Source organism: Rhincodon typus, chromosome 5 (genome assembly GCF_021869965.1).
Source record: "Rhincodon typus isolate 14 chromosome 5, sRhiTyp1.1, whole genome shotgun sequence".
In the NCBI taxonomy this organism is placed as follows: Eukaryota; Metazoa; Chordata; class Chondrichthyes; order Orectolobiformes; family Rhincodontidae; genus Rhincodon; species Rhincodon typus.
In genome coordinates, this window is record NC_063336.1 from 46,052,186 (window position 1) to 46,076,664 (window position 24,479).

At 42.6% G+C, this 24,479-nt stretch overlaps 1 protein-coding gene across 1 annotated transcript in view; it reads right to left on the bottom strand.

Moving 5' to 3' along the window:
• Positions 1-24,479, bottom strand: part of klhl32 (kelch-like family member 32) — a 273,091-nt gene that overhangs the window by 189,713 nt on the left and 58,899 nt on the right. Inside the window, exon 6 of the mRNA XM_048597003.1 lies at positions 4,343-4,450. Coding sequence (XP_048452960.1) covers positions 4,343-4,450 — 108 coding nt within the window. The remainder of the gene's footprint in view (positions 1-4,342; positions 4,451-24,479) is intronic.

The window sequence follows — 24,479 nt, forward strand, 5'->3', positions numbered from 1 at the left end:
CTGAAGAAGGGTCCCAACCCGAAACGTCAACTTTCCTGCTCCTCTGATGCTGCCTGGCCTGCTGTGTTCCTCCTGCTCCACACGGTGTTGTCTCTGACTCCAACATCGACAGTTCTTACTATCTCTGAAGGGGTTATACTGGACCTGGTTTTGGGAAATGAACCCGGCCAGGTGAGTGAAGTTTCAACGGGGAAGCATTTTGGGAGTAGTGATCATAATACCATAAATTTTAAGATACTCATAGAAAGGGATAACAGCAGTGTTTGGGTGAAGGTGTTAAATTGGGGGGGAAGGCAAAGTACACAGCATTAGGCAGGAGCTGGAGAATTTTGATTGGAGGCAGCTGTTTGAGGGTAAATCCACATCGGACATGGAGTATTTCAAATGGCATTTGATAAGAATTCAGGAGCGGCACGTTCCTGTGAGAATGAAGGATAAGTATGGCAAGTTGCGTGAACCTTGGACAACCAGGGATGTTATGACCTTGGTCAAAAAGAAAAAGCAAGCATACGCAAGGGCTGGGAGGATGGGGCCTGACGAAGCCCTTGAAATATATAATGAAAGTAGGAAAGAACTTTAACAAGGAATTAAAGGGCTAAAATGGGTCATGAGAAGTTGTTAGCAAACAGGATTAAGGAGAATCTCAAGGCTTCTTATACATATATAAAAAGCAAGTGGGTAGCCAGGGAAAGGGTTAGCCCACTCAAGGACAAAGGACGGAATCTATATGTGAGCCAGAAAAGGTAGGTGAGGTTCTAAACTTTATGTCAGTATTCACCAAAGAGAAGGAATGGCAGGAGGATAATCTCAGGGAAGGGAGTGTCAAATTTCTAAGCCAAATTGCTATTAAAAAGGAAGAAGTGTTGTGAGTCATAAAAAGTATTAAAGTAGCTGAGTCCCTGGGTCCTGATCAGATCTATCCCAGAATATTGTGGAAGGCAAGAAAACAAATTGCTGGAGCATTGACAGACATCTTTGTACCCTCTTTGGCCACAGCGGAGGTCCCAGAGGACTGGAGAATAGCCAATGTTGTCCCATTGTTTAAGAAGGGTACAGGGATAATCCAGGAAATTACAGGCCTGTGAACCTCACGTCAGTGGTAGGGAAATTATTGAAAAAAATTCTCGGGGACAAGATCTATATGCAATTAGAAGCAAATGAACTGATGGCAATAGACAGCATGGTTTTATGCGGGGGGTGGGGGGTGGGGGTGCGGTGTTGTGCCTCGCTAACTTGATCAAGTTTTTTGAGATGGTGATGAAGATGGTTGAACGAAGAGCAGTTGATGTTGTCTACATGGACTTCAGTAAAGCCTTTGACAAGGTCCATCTTGGCAAACTGGTACAACAGTTAACATCACATGGTATCAAGGGTGAGCTGGCAAGATGGACACAGGACTGAGTCTGTCATAGGAGACAGAGGGTAGCCGTGGAAATATGCTCTTTGGAATGGAGGGATGTGACTAGTGGTGTTCTACAGGGATCAGTGCTGCGACCTCTGCACTTCATGGTCTACATAAATCATTTGATTTGGAGGAAAACGTGCATGGGCCAATTAGTAAATGTGCAGATGATACAAAGATTGGTGGAGTTGCGGATAGTGAGGAAGGTTGTCAGAGGATACAGCAGGACATAGATCAGTTGGGGGCATGGGCAGAAAAACGGCAAATGGAGTTTAATTTGGTAAACATGAGGTGATGCATTTTGGAAGGTCAAGTACAGATGGAAATTATACAGTGAATGACAGAACCCTTAGGAGTGTTAATATGCAGAGGGATCTGGGTGTACAGGTCCACAGATCACAAACTGGCAGTGCTGGTAGATAAGGCAGTAAAAAAAGGCTTCTGGCATGCTTGCCTTCATTGGAAAGGGCACAGAGTATAAAAACAGGCAAGTTATGCTGCAGCTTTACAGAACTTTTAGTTAGGCCACACCTGGAATATTGTGTACAGTTCTGGTCACCACACTACCAGAAGAATGTGAAAGCTTTGGACAGGGTACTGAAGATGTTTACCAGGATGTTGCTTGGTATGGGGGATTTTAGCTGTGAAGAAAGGTTGGATAGACTGGGTTTGTTTTCATTGGAACACAGCAGGTTGACAGCAACCTATTGGAAGTTTAAAAGATTGTGAATGGCATGGATAGTGTGGAAAATATGAGGTTCTTTTCTAGGCTGGAGGGTTTAATTACTAGGGGACACAGGTTCAAGGTTCTGGGGGTGTGCAACTTAAAAGAGATGTGCGAGACGTGTTTGTCACACAAAGGGTGTTGATTGTCTGAAATGCGCTTCCAGAGGAGGTGGTGGAAGCAGACACAATAGCAGCATTCAAGAAACACCTGGATGAATACATAAATAGGAAGGGAATAGCAGGATACGGACTCTGGAAGTGAAGACAGTTTTAGTATGGAAGGGCAAAATGTGTCAGCGAAGGCTTGGAGAGCTAAAGGGCCTGTTCCTGTGTCATATTGTTTTTTGGAATTTTTGTTCTTAGTTAGTCTTGTTTGATAGTTTCACCAAGTTGACACATCATTTTTAGGTATGCTGGTGCTGCTCCTGGCATGCCCTCCTGCACTCTCCATTGAACCAGGGTTGTTCCCCTAGCTTGATGGCAATGGCAGAGTGAGAGATGTGCCAGGTCACGATGTTGCAGATTGTGATCACTCTTACCGATACTGTCATGGACAGATGCACCTGCAGCAGACAGATTGAGAATGAGGTCAAGCATGTTAACCCTCTTGTTGGTTCCCACACCACCTGAATACCCAATCTAGCAGCTGTAACCTTTAGGAACCGACCAACTCTATCAGTAGTGGGGCCACTGATCCATGCTTGGTGGTGGACATTGAAACCCCCATCCAGAGTACATCTTGTATCCTTGACACTCTCTGTGTTTCCTCCCAAGTGTTGGTCAACAAAGAAGAGTACGGATTTATCAGCCAAGGGAGAATGGTTGTGGTATTCAACCAGAGGTTTCCTTTGCCATGTTTAAACTTATGTCATGAGACTTTGTGGGGTCTGGAGTCAATATTGAGGACCCTCAGAGCAACTCCTTCCTGATTGTATACTACTGTGCTACCACTTCAGCAGGTTCTGTCCTGCCAGTGGGACAGGACATATCCAGGGATGGTAATGGCAGTGTCTAGAATATTGTATGATTCTGTGAGTTTGATTATATCAGACTGTTGCGTGACTAGTCTGAGAGACAGCTCTCCCAATTTTGGTACTTAAACCAGGTGAGGATGGCAGATTTCCTTTTATGAAGGATATTAGTGAACACGACAATGTAGAGGTGACTGCATTGAGTGTATTCAGTATACCAAGTTAAAAAAAATAAAAGTAAATCACTCCCTCAACTGAAATGGGTGTTGGGTCCTTGAACAGTGAAGAGAGAGGTGAAAAGGCAGAAGTTATATCTCCTATAATGGCACAAAAAGGAGCTGTAAGAAGGCAATGAAGTGTTGGGGGTGACTGAGCAGTGTTAAGATGTTGTAGACCCTTTAGAATGCCAAAAGCGGAGGAGTTAAGAGGTATTTTGTGTTGGCACCATTCTGGAAATGGCAGAAATGGTGGTGGATGATCCTCAATGTAGATGCCAGTGAGGTGGAAAGGGAAGATGAAGGGAAACTTGTCACTGTTTTTGGAGAGAAGGGAGACAGCAGAAGTGCAGAACAATGAGTCAGATACGGTTGAGGACATCTCAGCCTCTGAGGAAAAATCTTGTTTAGCAAAAGGGAAAACTTGGAAATTACATGATCAGAAACGCAACAGAGATACTTTCTCCCAGTTCTTTCATTGTCATTGCAACCTTGCCATTTTGCCACCTCCTGTATGTCATCACCAAACACTCTTCCCCTCCACTTCATATTCACATTCTTAATTCACGTTTATATTCCATTTCATGCAATATTGTCGTGAACATACACTCACCATATTGGACATTAACTCTTTATCTCTCCACAGATGCTTCCAGATCTGAGTATTTGCAGTATTTTTTTTGTTTTTTTTTAAGACTTTCAGCATCTGATAAAGTTTTATTTTAACCAGTGAATGCAAACTACAGATAATGGAAAGCGAGTGATTACGCAGAGTCAGAAATTGTTATGGCTCATTTCCTCACACATTGCAATGTGAGTTTGATAAGTTATTTGAACACAATTGGCTCAGGGAAATACTCATAACACAGCAAGGAGTTACAATTTCCTGCGAAACAACATTCCAACTGAGCTAAACATATGTTTCCTTATTACAAACTTGCCATTTATTAGTTTTAAATTAATTAATTCCAAACAAGGATTCAACTGAATAACTATGATTTTATCCTTACAAAGCAAACAATCTGTACCTGGCCTGTATATGCAAAATCGAGAGCTTGTTTCAGACCCAGGCTGGTCACTCCATGTAGGCTCACCTCTTCAGCCACACTCTCCACCATACAGAGGCTAAACATGGCCTGAAAACAAAGGTAAAATAAATTCATCAAGGGTCAATTACATAGAATGTACAGGTAGGTATTGTAACTTCTATTATCACTTTGCACATTTTAGATTCTTAAAATGTTGTACCATATGTAATGCAAAGAACTATAATGTGTATAAACTACTGACAATGTTTAAAACAAGATTAAGAAATAGGTGAAGTGGGCTATTTGGCCCCTTAAGTAGTCCTGCCATTCAGTAAGACCATGGTGATGTCACTATGCATTTTCTCCATTTTTCTCCCTCCTCCCCACAGTTGTCACTTCTACAGAGGAACAAAAATCTGTCCATCTCAAGATTGAATGTATTCAATGTCTGAGCCTCCACTGCTCTCTCGCTTAAGAACTTTATGAACTAATGATCCTCAGAAGAAATTTCGCTTAGTTTTGGTCCAAAAATGGGAACATCCTTATCTTCAAATTGTCTCCCTGATTCTAGATTCTCCCAAAAAACATTCGAGGGGTGAAATATTCCCATTTTTGCTCCCAAGTCTGGGAGTTGGATGGGGTGGGGTGGTGCATGTTAGGTACTGACTAACACACTACTGTTGAGATAACACAACCTGTCACATGTCAATCAGTTGATTAAGAGAGTTCCAGGCTTCTGGGTCCTATACAGCAATCAACGCCTGTTTCTCAGCGCATCCAGCAGTTAAAAAGATAAACATTCCCATGAACAAATAAAAAAAAACTAATGTTGCTAGCATTTATTGCCAATTCCTAATTGCCCAAGATAAGGTGGGAGTGAGCTTCCTTCTTAAACAACTGCAGCCCTTCATTGTGGGGATACCCACAGTTCTGCTAGTTAGGGAGTTCCAGGAATTAAGACCTAGCAACAATGAAGAAATAGCAATATAATTCCAGGTCAGGATGGTTATATGACTTTGAGTGGAACTTGCTGCTGGTAATGTTCTCAAGTATTTCTAGACAGCAGAGGTTACAGGTTTGGAGGATGTTGTCAAAAGAGATGTAATGAATTACTGCAATGTATCTTCTGGGTAGTATAAGCTGCTGCTGTCGTACATAGACTGTGCACTTTTCAATCATCAGCAAAGATCTTCCACTTCTGAACTAATGATGAAGAGAAGGTCATTGAAGTAGTAGTTGAAAATAGTTGGGACTACCCTGACGTAGTCTTGCAGTGATGTTCTGGAAAGGAGAAGATAGACTTTCAACAGCCACAATCATCTTCCTTTGAGCTGAGTATGTGCTCAACCAGCAGAGAGTCATTCCCATTCACTGCAGTTTTACTAGGGCTCCTTGATGCTGTCCTAAGTCAAATGCTGCCTTGATGTCAAGGGCAGTCACTTTCAACTCTCTTCTGTCCATGTTCAGTACAAGGTTGCAATAGATTGGGAGCAGAGTGGCCCTGGCAGAACCCAAACTGAACATGAGTACACAGATTATTCCTTTACAAATGCCACGTAATAGCACTGTTGACAATACCTTCCATCACTTACTAAATGATTGAGAGTAGGCTGATGGGGTGGTAATTAGCCATGTTGGATGTGACCTGCATTTATGTGCACAGAACATACCTGAACAATTTTCCACATCATCATATAGATGCCACTGATTATTTTCACCTTGTTGCAAGGGGAGGGGTTGCAAGGAGAAGGGCTGCAAAGAGAGAGATGCTGAAGACTCACGGGCAGGAACAGAGACTTGACTTTCAGAGGTGACCCTCTTCCCTGCTAACTGTGCTCCAAATTGCTCAAGATCAGGGAAATTAGAGGATCCCCATACCAGCAGCTAGGTTTCCATGGTTTCTTAGGGAGGCAACTAGCCTCCTTTCTCACCTGCCTTCCCAGCAGGCAATGAGGGAGGAGGCAAGTTGAGGCCCTTTAGTGGCCATTAATTGACCACACAAGGCCTTAATTGAAGGTGGGTCTAGAAAGTCCACATGGACTTCTAATCCAGAACTCAACTGGTGAGCTGGTGGGAAGGGGTGACCATCCTTCTAGGACTAACTTACTCAATTATTGTCCCTCCTTGTCACTCCATGGCTGGGAAAATTCCACCCTAGGGTCTAACCTGTCAAGCTCCCTTAGTCATTTAATGAAATCACCTCTTATTTCTTCTGAAGTCCACTAAGTGCAGACCATACCTGCATAACCTTTCTCCATGCCGCACCCTAGTGAATCATCTTTGTATTGTCTCCAATTCCAGTTTTTCCAATCCTTGAGTATAGAAACAAATTTGTATGCAGTACTCTAGCCAAGGTCTCATCGACACTCTATGGTTGAAACAAGACTTTCCTTGTTTAAAATGCTATCTTTCTTGCAACACAGGCCAACATTTCATTTATCACTTTCATTAGTTGCTGTTAATACATGCAGTTTGTGATTCCTAGATTCATCTGCATTCTAAAATACTCTGTATCTCTATTTGAAGATTTTCATTTGCTCTCCATTCTGCCAAAGTTGACAAGTTCATATTATTCCTAGACCTGCTAAGTATTTTCTATTTTATTTTTCGGTCAGCTCTCATCTTCTACATGTATTGGTTTCCCCATTGATTCACCTAATTGTAATATGATTTTCTAAGGGCCAACTCTTCCCCTATTTTGGCTGTATCATTTCCTAGAGTTTCTTAGAAGGTTTCTCTCCATGAGACGTAGCGAGTTTTCTCATATGATAATGCCAAACCTGTATCACTAACTACCTAGCTGTGGCTCCGCTCTCATCTAATGCTCACCAGATTCTCCTCCTCACCAGCTGAAAGTATTCGCCACTCCAGCATATACTGGCATCTGATGTCTACGCAATCTTTGAGCCCCAGTTATGGACCTGGTCAAGCGTTTGCAGTCCAGAATTCTCCTTCAGTGACTCTCGTAGCACATAAGGTCTCCAGCTGAGATGTCCTCACATATACAACTGCACATCCCACCACCAATCATGGTGCAAGCTTCAGGCCACACAGCTTACCTGTCCTTAACCACTTTCCCTCTTACAACCCTTTAAGTCACTGCGACTCTTTCTCCTTCCACCACGCACACCCCCCGACACCCAATACCTACTATGGTCCAGCATCTTATTGTTGTTCAATGTGGCACCATCATGACTTCAAACAATTCAAAACATTCATCTATATTCACTAAAAGCAAACGCAAACCTAAACCAAACAATCAGAATTTGCATCTGCCCCTCTGAACAGAAATGCAACTGTTTTGGTGGCTAGCACCAACAATTTTAGTCGATGAATGATCACTGCACCTAGCTGTCATCTACTGGAACCTCACCCAGTTCTGTCTGGCTTGTGGGTGGCCTGGTGCTTACACATGGTAGGTGTTTGTTTGGAGTTGCTGACCCACTTACAAGTCGTTCAAAGTTCTTGTCCCCTCAATATCTCAGGTTATCATCTCAAATCTGCAATACTGATTTTTTTCCCCCCAAACTCACCTCAGCTTCCCTAGCACTACACTAGGTACCACACCTTAGGAAGGATATATTGGCCTTTGAGGGAGAATATCATATGTCTACAAGAATGATACCTGGACTTATGGAGTTAGTAATGCGGTGAGACTGTACAAATTAGGCTGTTTTCTCTAGAATTTAGAAGTTTAAGGGGCTGATCTGATCGAAGTCAAGTATTAACAGGAAAAGACAGGGTAAGTAAAGATAAATTATCGACATTAAGACTTTCTGAACATTTTCACTTTAGTACATATCATTCAGAGGTGGAGAAAACTCCAGCCCTCGTCTATGATAGCAGTGTAACTTGCATTTCATTGCAAATGTGAAATAAACTCTTTCCTGTTTAACACGAACTCCTCAGAATAGCATGTGGCTTTCCTCTACCATATCAAACTAAGCAGGCTCTTTAGATCCCTAAAAGCGGATGGTGGCAACAAACCTACTCTATGGTGAGCAATAGTACACACAGCTCATATAACAGTGTCATCAGTGGTGAGGATTGCTTGTACAACAACTGGTGTTCCTGGTCCTATCCATTTTTCTCATTCAACTAGGCATCTTCTACCCTTTACTCCAGATTACCTAAAATTTCCATGGGTGTAATGCAGTTATCAGTTAATTCCCCCATTTAATTTCTACTCCACTTCTCCTTTCAATCATTTACCGAGCTGAGAACGAGAACTGAACTGAGTTTTTGTTACATGATAAAGGTGATCTATCCAAGCTCAGACCATCTGTCTGTTTCTAAATTAGCTCAGGATTAACAAGGCAAGACTACATACTTAACTGTTTATGTTGTGTTGCCATGGATCTGCAGCACACCTTAATTGCTCTTGATAATCTAATTAGACATTGTTAATATTTTACGAGATTGATATTTTAAAAAAAAAGCAAATTCTGAAATTTGATTATGTATTTGGTACCAATCCAAAATCTACATGTGTTTCTCATTCCTTTCCTCCTTTAGTATCTGCACTGACAAATCCCTCCACATCCATCTTTACTTATCTTACTCTCTCCCTCCACATTCATTGTAAAAATACCCTTTTCACCACTTCATATAAATTTTCCAATTCATATTCAGCATTGCCTTGACCTTCCCATCCCAACAGGTTCAAACACAAAAAACACCATCTCTAACTAATCCTTGTATTCCTCTCTAGTTTCATCCCTTTATGCTTTTCTGTCAAATTTCCTTCTGCAATCACTGCTGAATAAAGCTCAGTCCCAAGTCATTGTCATTGGCACTTTAAAATCCACAGTTATCTAATCATTGACATTCATTGTCATGATATTATTGTGGTTGTTAGCTACTAACTCACTCTCCTTCATCTTTGATGTCCTTATTTTCAGTAACACTTTTAGAGCTGACCTTTCATGGCATCATCCTGACACTGCAGACCTTTAAAAATGCTAGACTATACTCAGAACACATTTCTGATGCATCTATTTTTTTTTTAGCTGACAGGCCAAAGGGGTGGAGTGTTATTCATTTATGACGAAACTCTCATCTCAGCAGGACCATTGAACTCAGTACTCGGGAATCTGATTGAGATGTTCAAGATTGCGAGGGACCCAGATAGAATGGATGGAGATAGCCTATTTATGTTAGCAGAGAGGTCCGTGACTAGGGGGCATAGATTTAAAGTGATTAATAGGAAGTTTAGAGCGGATCAGCAGAAAAACTTTCATTTGGAGGAAATTTACGCTCTAAAATGGTAGCAGAGGCAGAAACCCTCAACTCCTTTAAAGAGGCATCTGGATATGCACCTCAAGTGTCAAAGCACAGGGATAAGGAGTAAAACCGGGCATGTGAGATCAGGCTGGGTGGCTCATTTTTTTGGCCAGCACAGACTGATGGGCCAAGTATTCTCTGTGAATATACTTCAAAGAGACCTTATTTTAATTACTGCGAGGGCCTTAACCTGCAATGTGGGAGTCATGAATTCATAAACACTTTTGAAGGGCGGATGTGATCTGATTAAGTGCCATGATCTGAAAATTTTTAACTATCCTAGACATGAAACTGGTGAACAAAACTGGCTGTTATTGTCAGTGATCCCTAAAAAAAAACTTGCACAACAGTATACTAAGTCTAATAAAGATTTAGCTGTTACTGATGTGGGAATATGAATAGATTTGTTTGTTTTTATAATAAATTCATCATTTAAGAATTAAAAGCTTTCAATGAGTTTCATGAATGTGAGCTTTTTCACTATGAAGTGTCATCTCCACATGGCTCCTAGGATCTGTCAATGCTGGATACTGGGTGATTTGTCACTGGGTTGGCATGGAGGGACCATGTAGAGTGAATACATGCTGGGGGGCGGGGGACCTAATTACTTTTATTACAGCTGGCATTGAGTTCCAGAGAACCAATGTTTACCTAACTAGCCAGTCTTGGCCCTTGCCTTCCCAGAACCAAAACTGTCTAAGATAGGGCCCTGTAAAATCATGGTAGGTGGCTGAGTTGCAAAATTTCCAGATCTGAGTTACCCATTTTGGTAGCGAAAGTGCAGCCCTCACTCTCACACCATCATCATTCCCCTTTATATCTTCACATCCAAGAAGTGCAAATACAGAAATAGCTGTGCAAAAGCAAAAACTTCAGGTTCGTCAACAAATATTTTCCATATTCCATGCATGAATAATTAGAAAACAAAACGCTAGAAATAGTCAGAAGAATGAAGGGGAATCTCATATGAATTTAATAATTATAACGGCACTAGACAGGGTAAATGCAGGAAGGTTGTTTCCAATGACCGAGGCCAAAGTCCAAGGATACAGGGTAATCCATTTAGGACTGAGAAGAGGAGTAATATCTTCACCCAGTGTGGTGAGCCTGTGGAATTCTTGCCCATAGAAAGCAGTTGAGGCCAAAACATGGAACTTGTTCAAGCAGTAAGATATAGTTCTTAGGGCTAGTGGGGAATTTTAATTTTCCTAACACTGAGACTGCCACAGTGTTAAGGGCTTAGATGGGGTGGAACTTGTTAAACATGTTCAAGAAAGTTTCCTCAAGAAGTATATTGAAGGCCCTACTTGGGAAGGGGCAAAACCCAACCTACTCTTGAGAAATAGGGCAGGACAGATGGCGGAGGTGATAGTAGGGAAGCACTTTGTGACCAGTGACCACAGTTCTATTAATTTTAAAATCGTTATGGAGAAGGACAAAACTGGCCCACAGGTTCAAGTTCTAAATTGGGGCCAGTCAATTTTTGATGGAATTAGACAGGAGCTTTCAGGGGTTAATTAGAGTAGTTTGTTTGCAGGCAAAAGGACATCTGGCAAGTGGGAGGCTGCTAAAAGTGTGATAGCTACAGTTCAAGGTCCATATGTTCCTGTAAGGGTGAAGGGCAAGGTTGGCAGGAGTAGGGAATCCTGCATGACAAGAGATATTGAGGCTCTGACCAGAAAAAAGGAGGCACAGGTCAGTAACAGGCAGCTGGCATCAGAGGAATTCCTAGAGGTATATACGGGATACAGGCGTTTACTGAAGGAGGAAATCGGGAAGGCAAAAAGGGGGCACGAGATAACTTTGGCTGAGAAGATTAGGGTGAATCCAAACAGACTCTTTCAGTATGTTAAAGGGAAAAGAATAACTAGAGACAGAACAGGACGCCTCAAAAACAAAAAGTGGTCATGTATGTGTGGAACCGCAGGAGATGGGCGAGGTCCTCAAAGAATATTTCTCCTGCGTTTAGCATGGAGAAAGTCAAGACGACTTGGGGACAACTAAATGGAGACTTCTAGGTAAACACTGCCAGGTACGAACATACAAACAAGGAACAAGAGGAGTCCATTCGGTGTTTTGAGTCTGCTCCAACATTCAACAAGATTCATGGCTGATCTGATTTTTAACCTCAACTCTACATTCCTGCATAAGGCAGATAACCTTTCATCCTCTTGGTAATCAAGAATCTTTCTACCTCTGCCTAAACATATTTAAAGATTCTAAATCCACTGCCTTTTGAGAAAAGAAATTCAAAGACTTTCAACCCTCAGAAACAAAAATCATCTGTTTGAAATGGGCACTCCCTTATTTTTAAACTACGATCTATAACTACTTTCTAGATTCTCCCACAACAGGAAACATGCTTTCAACATCCACCCTGTCAAATCCCCTCAGGATCTTACATGTTTCCATAAGGCCATAAGAAATAAGAACAGGAGTAGGCCATTTGGACTCTCAAGCCTATTCCACCATTCAATAGGATCACAGTTGATCCGACATGCCTCAAGTCCACATTCCTGCCTTTTCCCTGTAACCCTTCATGCCCCCATTGATCAAGTATCCATGTCAGCCAAGGACTTTGCCCCCACAGGTCTCTGTGACAAGGAGTTCCAAAGACTCTCAACTTTGAGAAAAGAAATTCCTCTTTATCTCAATCTTAAATTGTACCATTTTATTCTGAGACTCTGCCCTCTGGTCTAACCTGTCCCATGAGGGGAAACATCCTCTCCGTATTTACCCTGTTAAGCCCCTTAATCCTAAATGTTCACCTCTCATTCTTCTAGAACTTTTGCTTCTGTTTCTTTAATTTTATGTAGCACACAAGTGGTTCAGACAATCATTGCTAAATCTAGCCAGAACATATCAAGCCCTACCGGGTTCTGATGATCTCTGTCAAATTCAGTGATAAGTATAGAAGAAATAGGAGCAGGCAGAGATCACAAACCCCTAAAGCATGCTCCAACATCGATCAAGGCCATGGCACATCTTCAGTCTCTTCACCACTTTTCCACTTGCACCTCAATTCTCTTGGAGAGCAGAAGTCTCAGCCTCAATCATACTCAATGTGAAATTCAAATACAGTTCCAAAGATGCACAACTCTGAGTGAAAAAATTGATTTTGACCTCAATCCTAAATGGTCAACACCTTTTGTCCTGAGGGTCTGTTTTGTGTTCTCATCCCAGAAACCGATGAAATAAATCTTCACTGCATCACTTTCAATGCAAGCAACTCCTTAAAGTACGGTGACCAAAACTGCATATAGATTGGGACCATCTGTTCAGCTGTCTCTGCCACAACATTCCCTTCCCCCGAAGCCAGACCTCTAACCCTTGCTTCCTGATTGAACTCGCATCTTCCTTAATTTCTCTTCATTCTTTCCCCACACCCACACTCCAGCTCATATCATCCACGAGATGCAGTTCCTACTTTCTCAACCCGATTTTCACTAAGCTCTTGACCACTCAACTTCTGATCACCATGCCAGGTGACATTGTAAACCATTCTCTTTTCCTATCATAGAGTTTTATGATTCTACACAGAGTGGAAGCAGGCCATTCGGTCCATCAAGTCCACATTGACCCTCTGAAGAGAACCCCACCACCCCCCACCCCACCCCACCCTATCCTATCCCTGGGCTAATCCACCTAGCCTGCACATCCCTGTACACTATGGGCAACTTAGCATAGCCAAACCACCTAACCCACACATGTTTGGACTGTGGGAGGAAATCAGAGCACCCTTCTCAGGTATTATCCAGTTCCCTTGCAAATCTACAGTTATTAAGTCTTCGCCTTCAAATAAAAACACATTTTATTCCTCTGTACGTGCAAAATATCCACAATCTCATATCCCTTTCCTTTCAAAACTCAGTGAGCACAGGAACATTGAAACATAATGTTTCCTCCTAAAATGGAACACAGTAATGGTGGTTATGAGCAATGGTATCGATCATATGCAAACAGATAAAGAATATAAACCACTTCAAACAATGATCAAATCTGCCAAGATCAGTTAATTATGTTCTTTACACAAGAGTTAAGATTTTCTTGTTTCATTTACATGCACATTGAACATTATTCTTGCTGACAATGAAATATCACATGATGCTTCCTAAGTGAAAACATCCACAATGCCAAAGATTGTATCAAAGAATCCCTACAGTGTGGAAGCAGGCCAGTTGGCCCACTTAGTCCACACCAATCCTCCAAACAGCATCCCACCTAGATCCACCCCCTTACCCTATCCCTGTAACCCTGCATTTCCCATGGATAATCCACCTAATCTGCACATCTTTGAACTATGGGAGAAAACCGGAGCACCCAGAGGAAACCCATACACTCGCGGGGAGATATGGGGACACTCCACACCGACAGGTGCCCAAGGATGGAACTGAACTTGGGTCCGTGGCACTGTGAGGCTGCAGTGCTAACCAATGAGCCACCATGCTGCCCATTTGGTGGAATCATATAATACATGTCTCCAATGTTTATGAAAAATATATAAATGGTTATATTTCTTCTGAACATTTACACCCAAGCAATAATAATCCAGTTATTGGAATATTAAACCCTCCAGCAAATTAATTCTTCCAGCAATTTTGTGATTTTCCAATATACTAGACTATATCACAGTAGATTTTGAAAAATAAGCTGTATTTTGGAGATAAACAAATATCTGCTACAAAACAGTTTAAGGATAGAAAACAGAAAATGATGGATATCTGGTAATAAAAACACAGAAGTAATTTAATCATGGAACTCAGAAGAAGAAATAACAGCAAAGTTGGAGCTATTCATAGTCGATATTTGAATTTTGCATTAGATTATTCCCCCAAATTAAATCTTTCAAAGGCAATAATGTTTAATATAAACTATATATACGTTAGATTATGGAGCTATGATATTCTCCTTGATTCACTTTTGGTGCCAACAGCATCTATCAGCATAGATACTAAATGGTAATATGCTCAATATTGTTGGTGAACGATGCAGCTAGGTATAAGCAATAATTGTTAGTCTTGCCAACAGTGTACTCATTCTAAATATGAATCGTAGAAATGTTCAAGCTCCAGGACTACACATTATTGCTAACATTGTACAGTATAAGACATTTAAATAACTCTTTGAAAAGTGATTCCCAGTGTATTTCTATAGACAAGAATTGAGCAAGTTTTTTATCTTTATTGTTCGCATAACAGACTGAACTCTGTATCGAGGAGGGGGAAGCAGATTAGTTGAAATTTGTGATAACTACCTTTTCAGACATCAAATTTTCTATACCAATACATCTTAGCAGTGTTTTGATTTAGGAATTATCAAGTCATCAAGCAACAGCATTAAAAATAGCTTTCTAAAAATGTCCCAAGTTCACACAAGAAATAAATCTACAAATAAGAAATACATCCGCTCAATTAGCACAGAGTTAACTAGATTTCAATGGGCTGAACAAAGTAAAGTTGGATTCTTGTATTAATTTCACCAGATTAGTAGGTATCAGACAGCATGTCAGGTGAGCTCTCTAAGGTCTGTTTAGGTCTTGGGTTTAGATGAAGTTGCGAGCAAAGGTGTAAGGAAAGTTATGAAACAGGTTATAACTTGCCATTTTCCTGGCAGGAGGTAGCTGTAGGGAAAATAGCCAGCTCACTGCTTTCCTTGAGCACCTACCTGCAAATCCAACTGGTTTACTGACGACACAGTTGGCAGAGGTAACCAAACATTTTTTCCTTATGCTTTTACATTCCAGACTCAAACAAAAGTACATGTATCAATTAATGGAGATAGTAGGAACTGCCAATGCTGGAGAATCTGAGATAACAAGGTGCAGAGCTGGATGAACACAGCGGGCCAAGCAGCATCAGAGGAGCAGGAAAGCTGACGTTTCGGGTCTAGACCATTCTTCAGAAATGGGGAAGGGGAAGGGGATTCTGAAATAAATAGGGAGAGAGGGGGAGGCAGATAGAAGATGGATAAAGGAGAAGATAGGTGGAGAGGAGACAGACAGGTCAAAGAGGCGGGGTTGGAGCCAGTAAAGTTGGGTGTAGGTGGGGAGTTAGGGAGGGGATAGGTAGGTCCAGGGAGGACAGACAGGTCAAGGAGGCGGGGTGAGGCTAGTAGGTAGGAGATGGGGGTGTGGCTTGAGGTGGGAGGACAGGTTAGACAGGCGGGGACGAGCTGGGCTGGTTTTGGGATGCAGTCGGGGGAGGGGAGATTTTGAAGAGATTTTGTATCAATTAATGGGTTGCTGTGAGCTGCCGTGGGCCGCAAGGATCGGTGCAGGGTCCACTGTTCTTTGTCATTTATTTTAAACGATTTTGTTGAGAATATAGAGTGCATGGTCAGTAAGTTTGTGTATGACACCAAAATTGGTGGTAGTGTGGACAGTGAAGAAGGTTATCTAAGAGTATGAGCTCTTGATCAGCTGGCGCCAGATGGAGTTTAATTCAGATGGATGTGAGGTGTTGCATTTTGGTAAGATAAACCAGGGCTTACACAGTTAGTGGCTGGGCCCGAGGGAATGTTATTGAACAGAGAGACCCAAGGGTGCAGGTACATAGTTGCTTGGAAGTGGCATCACAGGTAGACAGGGTGGTGAAGAAGGAACGCTTGCCTTCATTGGTCAGAGCGTTGAGAATAGGAATTGGGACTTCATGCTGCCACTGTACAAGACATTGGTGAATACTGCGTACAATTCTGGTTGCCCTGCTGCAGAAACAATGTTATTAAACTGAAAAGGGTACAGAAAAGATTTACCAGAATGTTAGGTAGACTGGATAATTTGAGTTATAAGGACAGGCTGGATAGAGTGGGACTTTTTTCATTGGACCGTAGGAGGTTGAGGGGTGAGCTAATCGAGGTTTATGAAATCATGAGAGGTACAAATAAGGTAAATAGCCGAAGTCTTTTCCCCAGGGTAGGGGAATCCAAAACTAGAGGACATAGGTTTAAGGTGAGAGGGGAAATATTTAAAAGGGACTCCAAAGGTAACTTTATCACACAGAGGGTGCATATATGGAATAAACTGCCACTGGAAATGGTAGAGGCGAGTACAATTACAACATTCAAAAACATCTGGACAGGTATATGAATAGGAACGGTTTGCAGGGATATGGGCCAGGGACAGACAAATCAGACTCAGTTCAGAGAACCTGGTCGGCATTGACGAGTTGAAGGAAAGGGTCTGTTTCCATGATGTATGACCCTATAAAATAAATTCCATAGAAGCATCCTAATTAAAGAACATCTACTGCAAATATAAAATTAATGGGTTATTAGCTGATACCAGTACCCAACTTTTATACCGAACGTTCATGTGATTAAAGCAAATTACAAGCTCATATGTCAATGCATACACTAATCAACATTAAATTATGTCTTCCTGCCAATTATTTTTTTCTTGCCATTAACATTTCCCATTGTAAATTCTTGGGCTGATAATTAAAAGCTAAATTAGAGCTGCCCGTTATAACTTAACTGCATCCTCCAATTAATAGCGGTGCTGTAGCACCTCAAAATTTGCTTTTGCCAGTTCCTCAGCCTGGCAGAATTCTAATCATTTCTTATTTCCACACGACCAAGGAACTGGCTAGATAACTTTGCTATCAATCTACAAATAAGAAAAAGTATTGCATAAAATTACATTTATGAAATTAATAGCTGAACAAAATCTGCACATCCTGATCCAATATCCACATCTATATGAGTTGAGAAGACAGGTGAAAGTGACAGCCCTTGATATCAAGGAGCCCCAGTAAAACAGGAATTAATGCAAATCAGGGGTAAACTCTCCGCTTGCTGAAGTCATACCTGGCACATAGGAAGACGGTTGAGAGTGTTGGAGGTCAATCATCTCTGCTCCAGGACATCTCTGCAGGAGTTCCTCAGGGTGGTGTCCTAGGCCCTACCATTTTCAGCTGCTTCATCAATGACCTTCCCTCCATCATAAGGTTTGAATGGAAATGTTCGCCGATGATTGCACAATATTCAGCATCATTCACGACTCTTCACATATTGAAGCAATCCACGTTCAAATACAACAAGATCGGGACAATATCCAGACTTGGGATGATCATTGGCAAGTAACATTCACACCTCAAGTGCCAGGCAATGACCATCTCCAAAAAGAGACAAACAATTGTCCTTTGATATTCAACATTGTTGCCATCCTTGAATCCTCCACCATCAACATCATAAGGTTTACCATTGACCATAAACTCAACTGAACTCACCACATAAACACAGTGGCTACAAAAGCGAATCAGAAGCTAGGAATGCTGCTGCGAGTAACTCACCTCCTGACTCCCAAATCCTGTTCACCATCTACAAGGCACAAGCAGAGAGTGTGACGGAATACACCCCACTTGCCTGGATGGATACAATTGCAACACCATTCAAGAAGGTTCACACTGTCCAGGACAAAGCAGCCTGCTTGATTGGTACTACATCCACAAGCATTGACTAACTTTGCCAACGACTCTCAGTGACAGCAGTGTGTACTATCTACAAGATTCACTGCAGAAATTCGCCAAAGATCCTCACATAGCACCTTCCAAACCCACAACCACTTTCACCTAGAAGGACAACGGCAGCTGATACATTGGAACACCACCACCTACTGTTCACCTCCAAGCCACTAACCATTCTGACTTGGAAATACATAGCTGCATTGTTGCTGGGTTAAAATCCCAGAACTTCTTTTGTAACGGCATTGTGGGTCAACCCACAGCACATAGACAGCAGTGATTCAAGATGACAGCTCATCACCACCTTCTCAAGGGCAATTAGGGATGGGCAAAAAATACTGCCCAGCCAGCGATGTCCACATCCCACAAGTGAATAAAAACAAAAATTTGCTTGAGGCTCCCACTCCCTGGACGACATGTCCATCCTGGGCCTGAGCAGCACCACTTTACAAACAGAAGCTCTAACATTTAAATTGAAAATGAGTTAAGTAACTCTGTTGGAACACAAAACACATGATCCCTAAACCCAGACTGGCCTATTCCTTCCCCATCAGCAACTTGTCCAAGTGTCTCCAACAGTAACACATCCCAAATGCATAGAATCCCGACACACTTGCATTCCCCATGCAGATGGCCTAAAAGCCCTCCATTTCTTCCTCTCCGCAGGCCCAACCAGTCCCCCTCCACCAACACCCTCATCCGCTTAACCAAACTCGTCCTTACCCTTAACAACTTCTCCTTCAACTCCTCCCACTTCCTACAGACTAAAGGGGTGGCCATAGGAACCCGCATGGGCCCAAGCTAAGCCTGTCTCTTCGTAGGATACGTGGAACAGTCCCTCTTCCGCAGCTACACTGGCACTATCCCCCACTTCTTCCTCCGCTACATCGATGACTGTATCGGCTCCGCCTCGTGCTCCCAGTTCATTCACTTTAGTAATACCTTTCACTCCAACCTCAAATTTACCTGGACCATCTCTGATGCCTCTCTCTCCGTCCTGGACCCCTCCGTCTCCAACTGTGGTAACCACCTCGAAACTGATATCTATTTCAAGCCCACCAACTCCCACAGCTATCTAGACTACACCTCCTCTCACCCATCTTCCTGTAAGAATGCGATCCCCTACTCCCAATTCCTCCACCTCCGCCACATCTGCTCCCAAGACGGGGCGTTCCACTCCCGAATATCCCAGATGTCCTCGTATTTCAAGAATGGCAACCTCCCCCCTTCAGTGGTCGAAAATGCTCTCGATCGCATCTCTTGCAATTCCCGCACCTCTGCCCTCACACCCCCTCCCCGCAACAAAAACAAAGACAGAATCCCCCTGTCTTCACGTATCACCCCATTAACCTCCGGATTCAATGCATCATTCTCCGCCACTTCCGCCACCTGCAATCTGACTCCAAAATGAAGGATATATTTCCCTCCCCAACCCTATCTGCCTTCCATAGGGACCACTCTCTCCTCGACTCCCTCGTCCGCTCCACACTCCCCACTAGCCCCACCACCACCAGCACCTTTGCCTGCAACCACAGGAAGTGCTACACCTGCCCCTACACCTCCCCCCTCACCTCCATCCCCGGACCCAAAAAAAACCTTCCACATCAGACAGATGTTCACCTGCACATCCGCTAATGTGGTCTATTGCATCCACTGCTCCCGATGTGGCCTCCTCTACATCGGTGAGACCAAGCGGAGGCTCGGAGACCACTTTGTAGAGAGCACCTACGCTTGGTTAGCGATAAATGACAACACCTTCCAGTTGCGAGCCACTTCAGCTCCCCCTCCAACTCCCTGGACAACATGTCCATCCTGGGCCTCCTCCAGTGTCATAACGATGCTACCCGGAAACTGGAGGAGCAGCACCTCATACTCTGCCTTGGAAGCCTACAACCCAATGGTCTCAATGTGGATGTTACCAGCTTCAAAATCTCCCACCCCCAGCCTCATCCCATGACCAACCCTCCCTATCATCCCCACCTCCTTAACCTGTCCATCTTCACTCCCACTTATCTGCTCCTCCCACATCACTGACCAGTCCCCACCACTGCCTACCTGCACTCACCTATTGCCATCCCACCTACCTACCTACCTACCCCAGCCCGACCCCGCCCCCTCCCCCCCCCCCCCCCCCCCTCCGCCATTTGTTTGAGCCCACTTCCCCTCTCCCATTTCTGAAGAAGGGTCCCAACCCGAAACGTCAGCTTCCCTGTTCCTCTGATGCTGCCTGGCCTGCTGTGTTCCTCCAGCTCCACACTGTGTTATCTCAGACTCCAGCATTGGCAGCTCTTGTTATCTCCAAATGTATATTTCTTGTTCTTTTGATCTTGGTCTCAATTGCCTAAGACATCAAACACTAGTTACATTGCCCTTCTCCACACTATTTCATCCCACCTCAAAATTCCATTTTTTTCTAATCAGAAAATATAGTCTGTAGCCTACAATCCTCCCCACCTAACAGTGGAGATCAGCAGTACAACATACACTTAAACACTAATCACTTAATAGCCATATCTCTAACATGTTTGCCAACTTCTACCATTTCCATCTCCCAACTCGACTACTTGCCACTCCTCATTTTTCAACCTTAATGTCCTTTACTTCATACCATCTCACCTCTTGTATGCTGTCTCCCTCACAAAAAAAACCCTTCATTCTTATCTCACCTCAGAGCTCTCACGTCACAATGCTTAACAACATGTTTTCAGAGTCAATACTGCAGCCCCCAAAACATTCTGCGAAAATGTGAAACGTACAGATAAACTGGAGAGAGGAAACCCTGGAAAGCAAGGAAATGGAAGGAAAAGAACATAAAGAAACAAAAGTAAACAGACAAAGAGCTAGAAGAGTGAGACAGTTACAGTGACAAAGAGGAAACTTTCAGCAAAACGTAAACAGTTACCCCCAGCTTCCACAAGAAATGTAATAGCCCATGTAAAAGTTTAACAATAAAACATAAAATTAACAATGTGTTATTCAAGGTATTTTCCGCTGGACAAACACTAAGCAAGTTGTTATGGACCAGACCTAACCTCCTCAAAATATATCAAGGGGATTGCCTAGACCTTTTATCTTATTTAAAGGCAAGTGTAAGGCACTATATTCCAACTGGGATTCAATTGGTCAAACTACTAGCCCAGAAGCAAAACACACTTTATTCATATACCACAGCTAAAACACAAGCAAAAAAAGAATTGGCATAACATTAATTCTATTGAAATACTTAACAAAATAATTTATATTATTTAACTACCATTCATCAGTTGTTCCAATATAGCAGGATCCCACAAACACACCCTTGGCAAAAGCAAATCAGTTTCAATCTCACATGCCATTTCCAGTCAGGAGAAAGTAATAAATACGCAACCTAGCAGTATAGAGAGAACTCAAACTTTCAGCTGCAGTAGACAGAGAAAGCTATATCTAGTAGCTTCAAACTCCAATGTCAACTGAAAGCAAACCTTAGGTCTTTGTGAGCCTGACTCCACCAACTCATGCTCCTTTTTTCTCTAAATTTTAAAAAGGAAACAAACACTCCGAGCGAAAAACTGTTTTCCCTACTGTTTCTGAAGCAGACATTCTGGCACCAATGACAACACCTCTCTGCAAGAGAAGCAGTACAGAACAAATCCCTCTTAAAGGCACATATCATCACATAAATGATGGTTTAACAGCTAAAGCCAGATAGGAACATTAGGGGCATGGTCTAAACAGGAACAAGTCAGCATGGCTTTATCAAAGTGAGATCATGCCAAACAAATCTGGTGGAATTTTTTTTGAGGAGGTGACCATGTGTTTTGAGGAGATCCGGTAGTTGATTTAGTTCATATGGATTTCAGCAAGGCCTTTGACAAGGTCCCACATAAGAAACTGATAAAGAAGGTAAAATATCACGGGATCCAGGGTAACTTTGTGAGATAGATTCAAAAAGTAAAAAGATGATTAGGCAATTTGGCCCCTCGTGCTTGCTCTGTCATTCAACAATATCATGGCTGAAATCCCATCTCAACGCCATTTTGAAATTGTCACATTTCAACCAATCGGATAGATAAATAAAATAAACTGAAGTACTGTACATTGTGCAGTGGCTACCAAACAGGAATTAGTAAACAGTAGAAAATTGCATAAGTTGGAGGGGGTGTAGGGAAAGGAATGGTACAACTGAGAAATGAGGTGAATGAGAAATGGAGAAAAGGAGAGGCATGAGGCACAGGACTAAACCATAGGATGTGTCTCAGTGATGACAGGGACAATGTTGTTTGCTAACCCTTCCCCAACACCCACATCCCCAATGAGGGGAGCAACAGCTCAATTGAATCCCGTGTTACTCAGAGCATGAGGGCTTAAACTAGTTTTGTATCCAGGCCATTATCTCAATCCCTCCCTTTGTCATTAACTGAGGCTGAACCAGATGGTATCCTACCTGACTGAGACCAGACCACAAATCTCACTCCATCATCAAGACTGTCTACTTTATCTGTATTAAATCACTCCTCTACCCTTGCCTCAACTTATCTAAGGCTAAAAACCTCATCCATGCCTTTCTTTTCTCTCGGCTTGATTATTCCAATATTTTCCTCTTTTGGCATCTCATCTTCCACTTATGTAGGCTTGACATCATCCAAAATTCTTGCAGCCTATACATAAAAATAATCTCGTCAAAGTAAATGTAATCAAACCAATCATCCCAACAACTGCACGTTTTAAGCTTGTTATGGAAAAGAAGAAAGATGGTCTGTAAAAAAAGGTTTTGGATTGGAGAAAGGCAAATTTCATTAATAAGGCAGGATCAGGCCAAGATAGGCTGGAAACAGCTGCTTGAGGGTAAATTCTGCAGCAGAACACTGGGAGGCATTCAAAAGGGTATTGGAGGAGTACACTCCCACCATGTTCTCTTTAGGTTGAAATGTAGGAGCAACAAGACCAGAGAACCGTGGATGTCTAGGAATATTCAGCTCTGGATAAAAAGGAAAAGAAACACATAAAAAACAGGTACAAAGGTAGCAAAACAGAGGCCATAGAAGAGAATATGATGTGCACGGGAACTCAAGAAAGCAATTTCAAAAGCAAAGTGGGGGGGCATGAGAAAACACTGGCGGAAATGATTAGGCAGAATCCGAAGATATCCTACAAGTATATCAAGAGGAAGTGAATGAACAAAGTAGGACCTACTAAGGACTAGGAGGCCAACCAGTGTATGAAGTCAGAGGATATTGATAGATAAATGAGTACTTCACATCTGTCTTTACTCAGGAGGAGAACGATGCAAGTACAGAATTCAAGAAGATGGACTGAGAAGTTCTTTGAACAGATTAATATAAGAAGCAAGCTAGTATTAGAGATTTTGGGATTTAGAAGTGGACAAATTCCTGGGTCGAGGTGAGCCATATCCCAAGCAGCTGTGGAGGATGAGAGAAGAAATTACAGGGGCCCTGACCCAAATGTTTAAATCATCTCTGGCCGCAGGGAAATTGCCAGATAACAGGAAGTTCCAATTTATAAGAAGGATGGTAGAGATAGACCAAGGAATTATGGACCAGTAAGTCTAATATCAGTGGTAGGGACATAGTTGGAGAAAATAGTGATGGAGAAAATGAATCTCCGTTCAGAGGGGCATGGTCTAAACAGGAATAGTCAGCATGGCTTTATCAAAGTGAGATCATGCCAAACAAAGCTGGTGGAATTTTTTTTGAGGAGGAGACCACGTGTTTTGAGGAGATCGGGTAGTTGATTTAGTTCATATGGATTTCAGCAAGGCCTTTGACAAGGTCCCACATAAGAAACTGATAAAGAAGGTAAAATATCACGGGATCCAGGGTAACTTTGTGAGATAGACTCAAAAATCAGCTTAGAGATAGGAGACAGGGAGTAGTGGTCAAGGGCAGTTTGTGTGGCTGGCGCCTGGTGTACCGTGGCATTCCACAGAGATCAGTGCTGTGTCCCTTATTGTTCGTGATAGTCACAAATGATGTAGGATGACAGAGAATGTCAGAGGGATGATAAGCAAGTTTGCAGGTGATACAAAGACGTGCTAGGTGATTGACAGTGAGCAGGATGGTGGTCAGATGGGCAGATCAGTGGCAGATGGAATTTAAGTCTGATAAATGAGAGGTGTTGCTCTTTGGAAGAATGGCAGCACGATGGTTCAGCGGTTAGCACTGTCCAGTGACCCGGTTTCCATTGCAGCGTCAGGCAATTGTCTGTGTGGAGTTTGCACATTCTCCCCCTGTTTACGTGGTTTTCTGCCGGGTGATCTGGTTTCCTCCCACAGTGCAAAAGATGGAATAAAAACCGAAAGAACTGCGGATGCTGTAAATCAGAAACAAAAACAAAGTTGCTGGAAAAGCTCAGCAGGTCTGGCAGCATCTGTGAAGGAAAAAACAGAGTCAATGTTT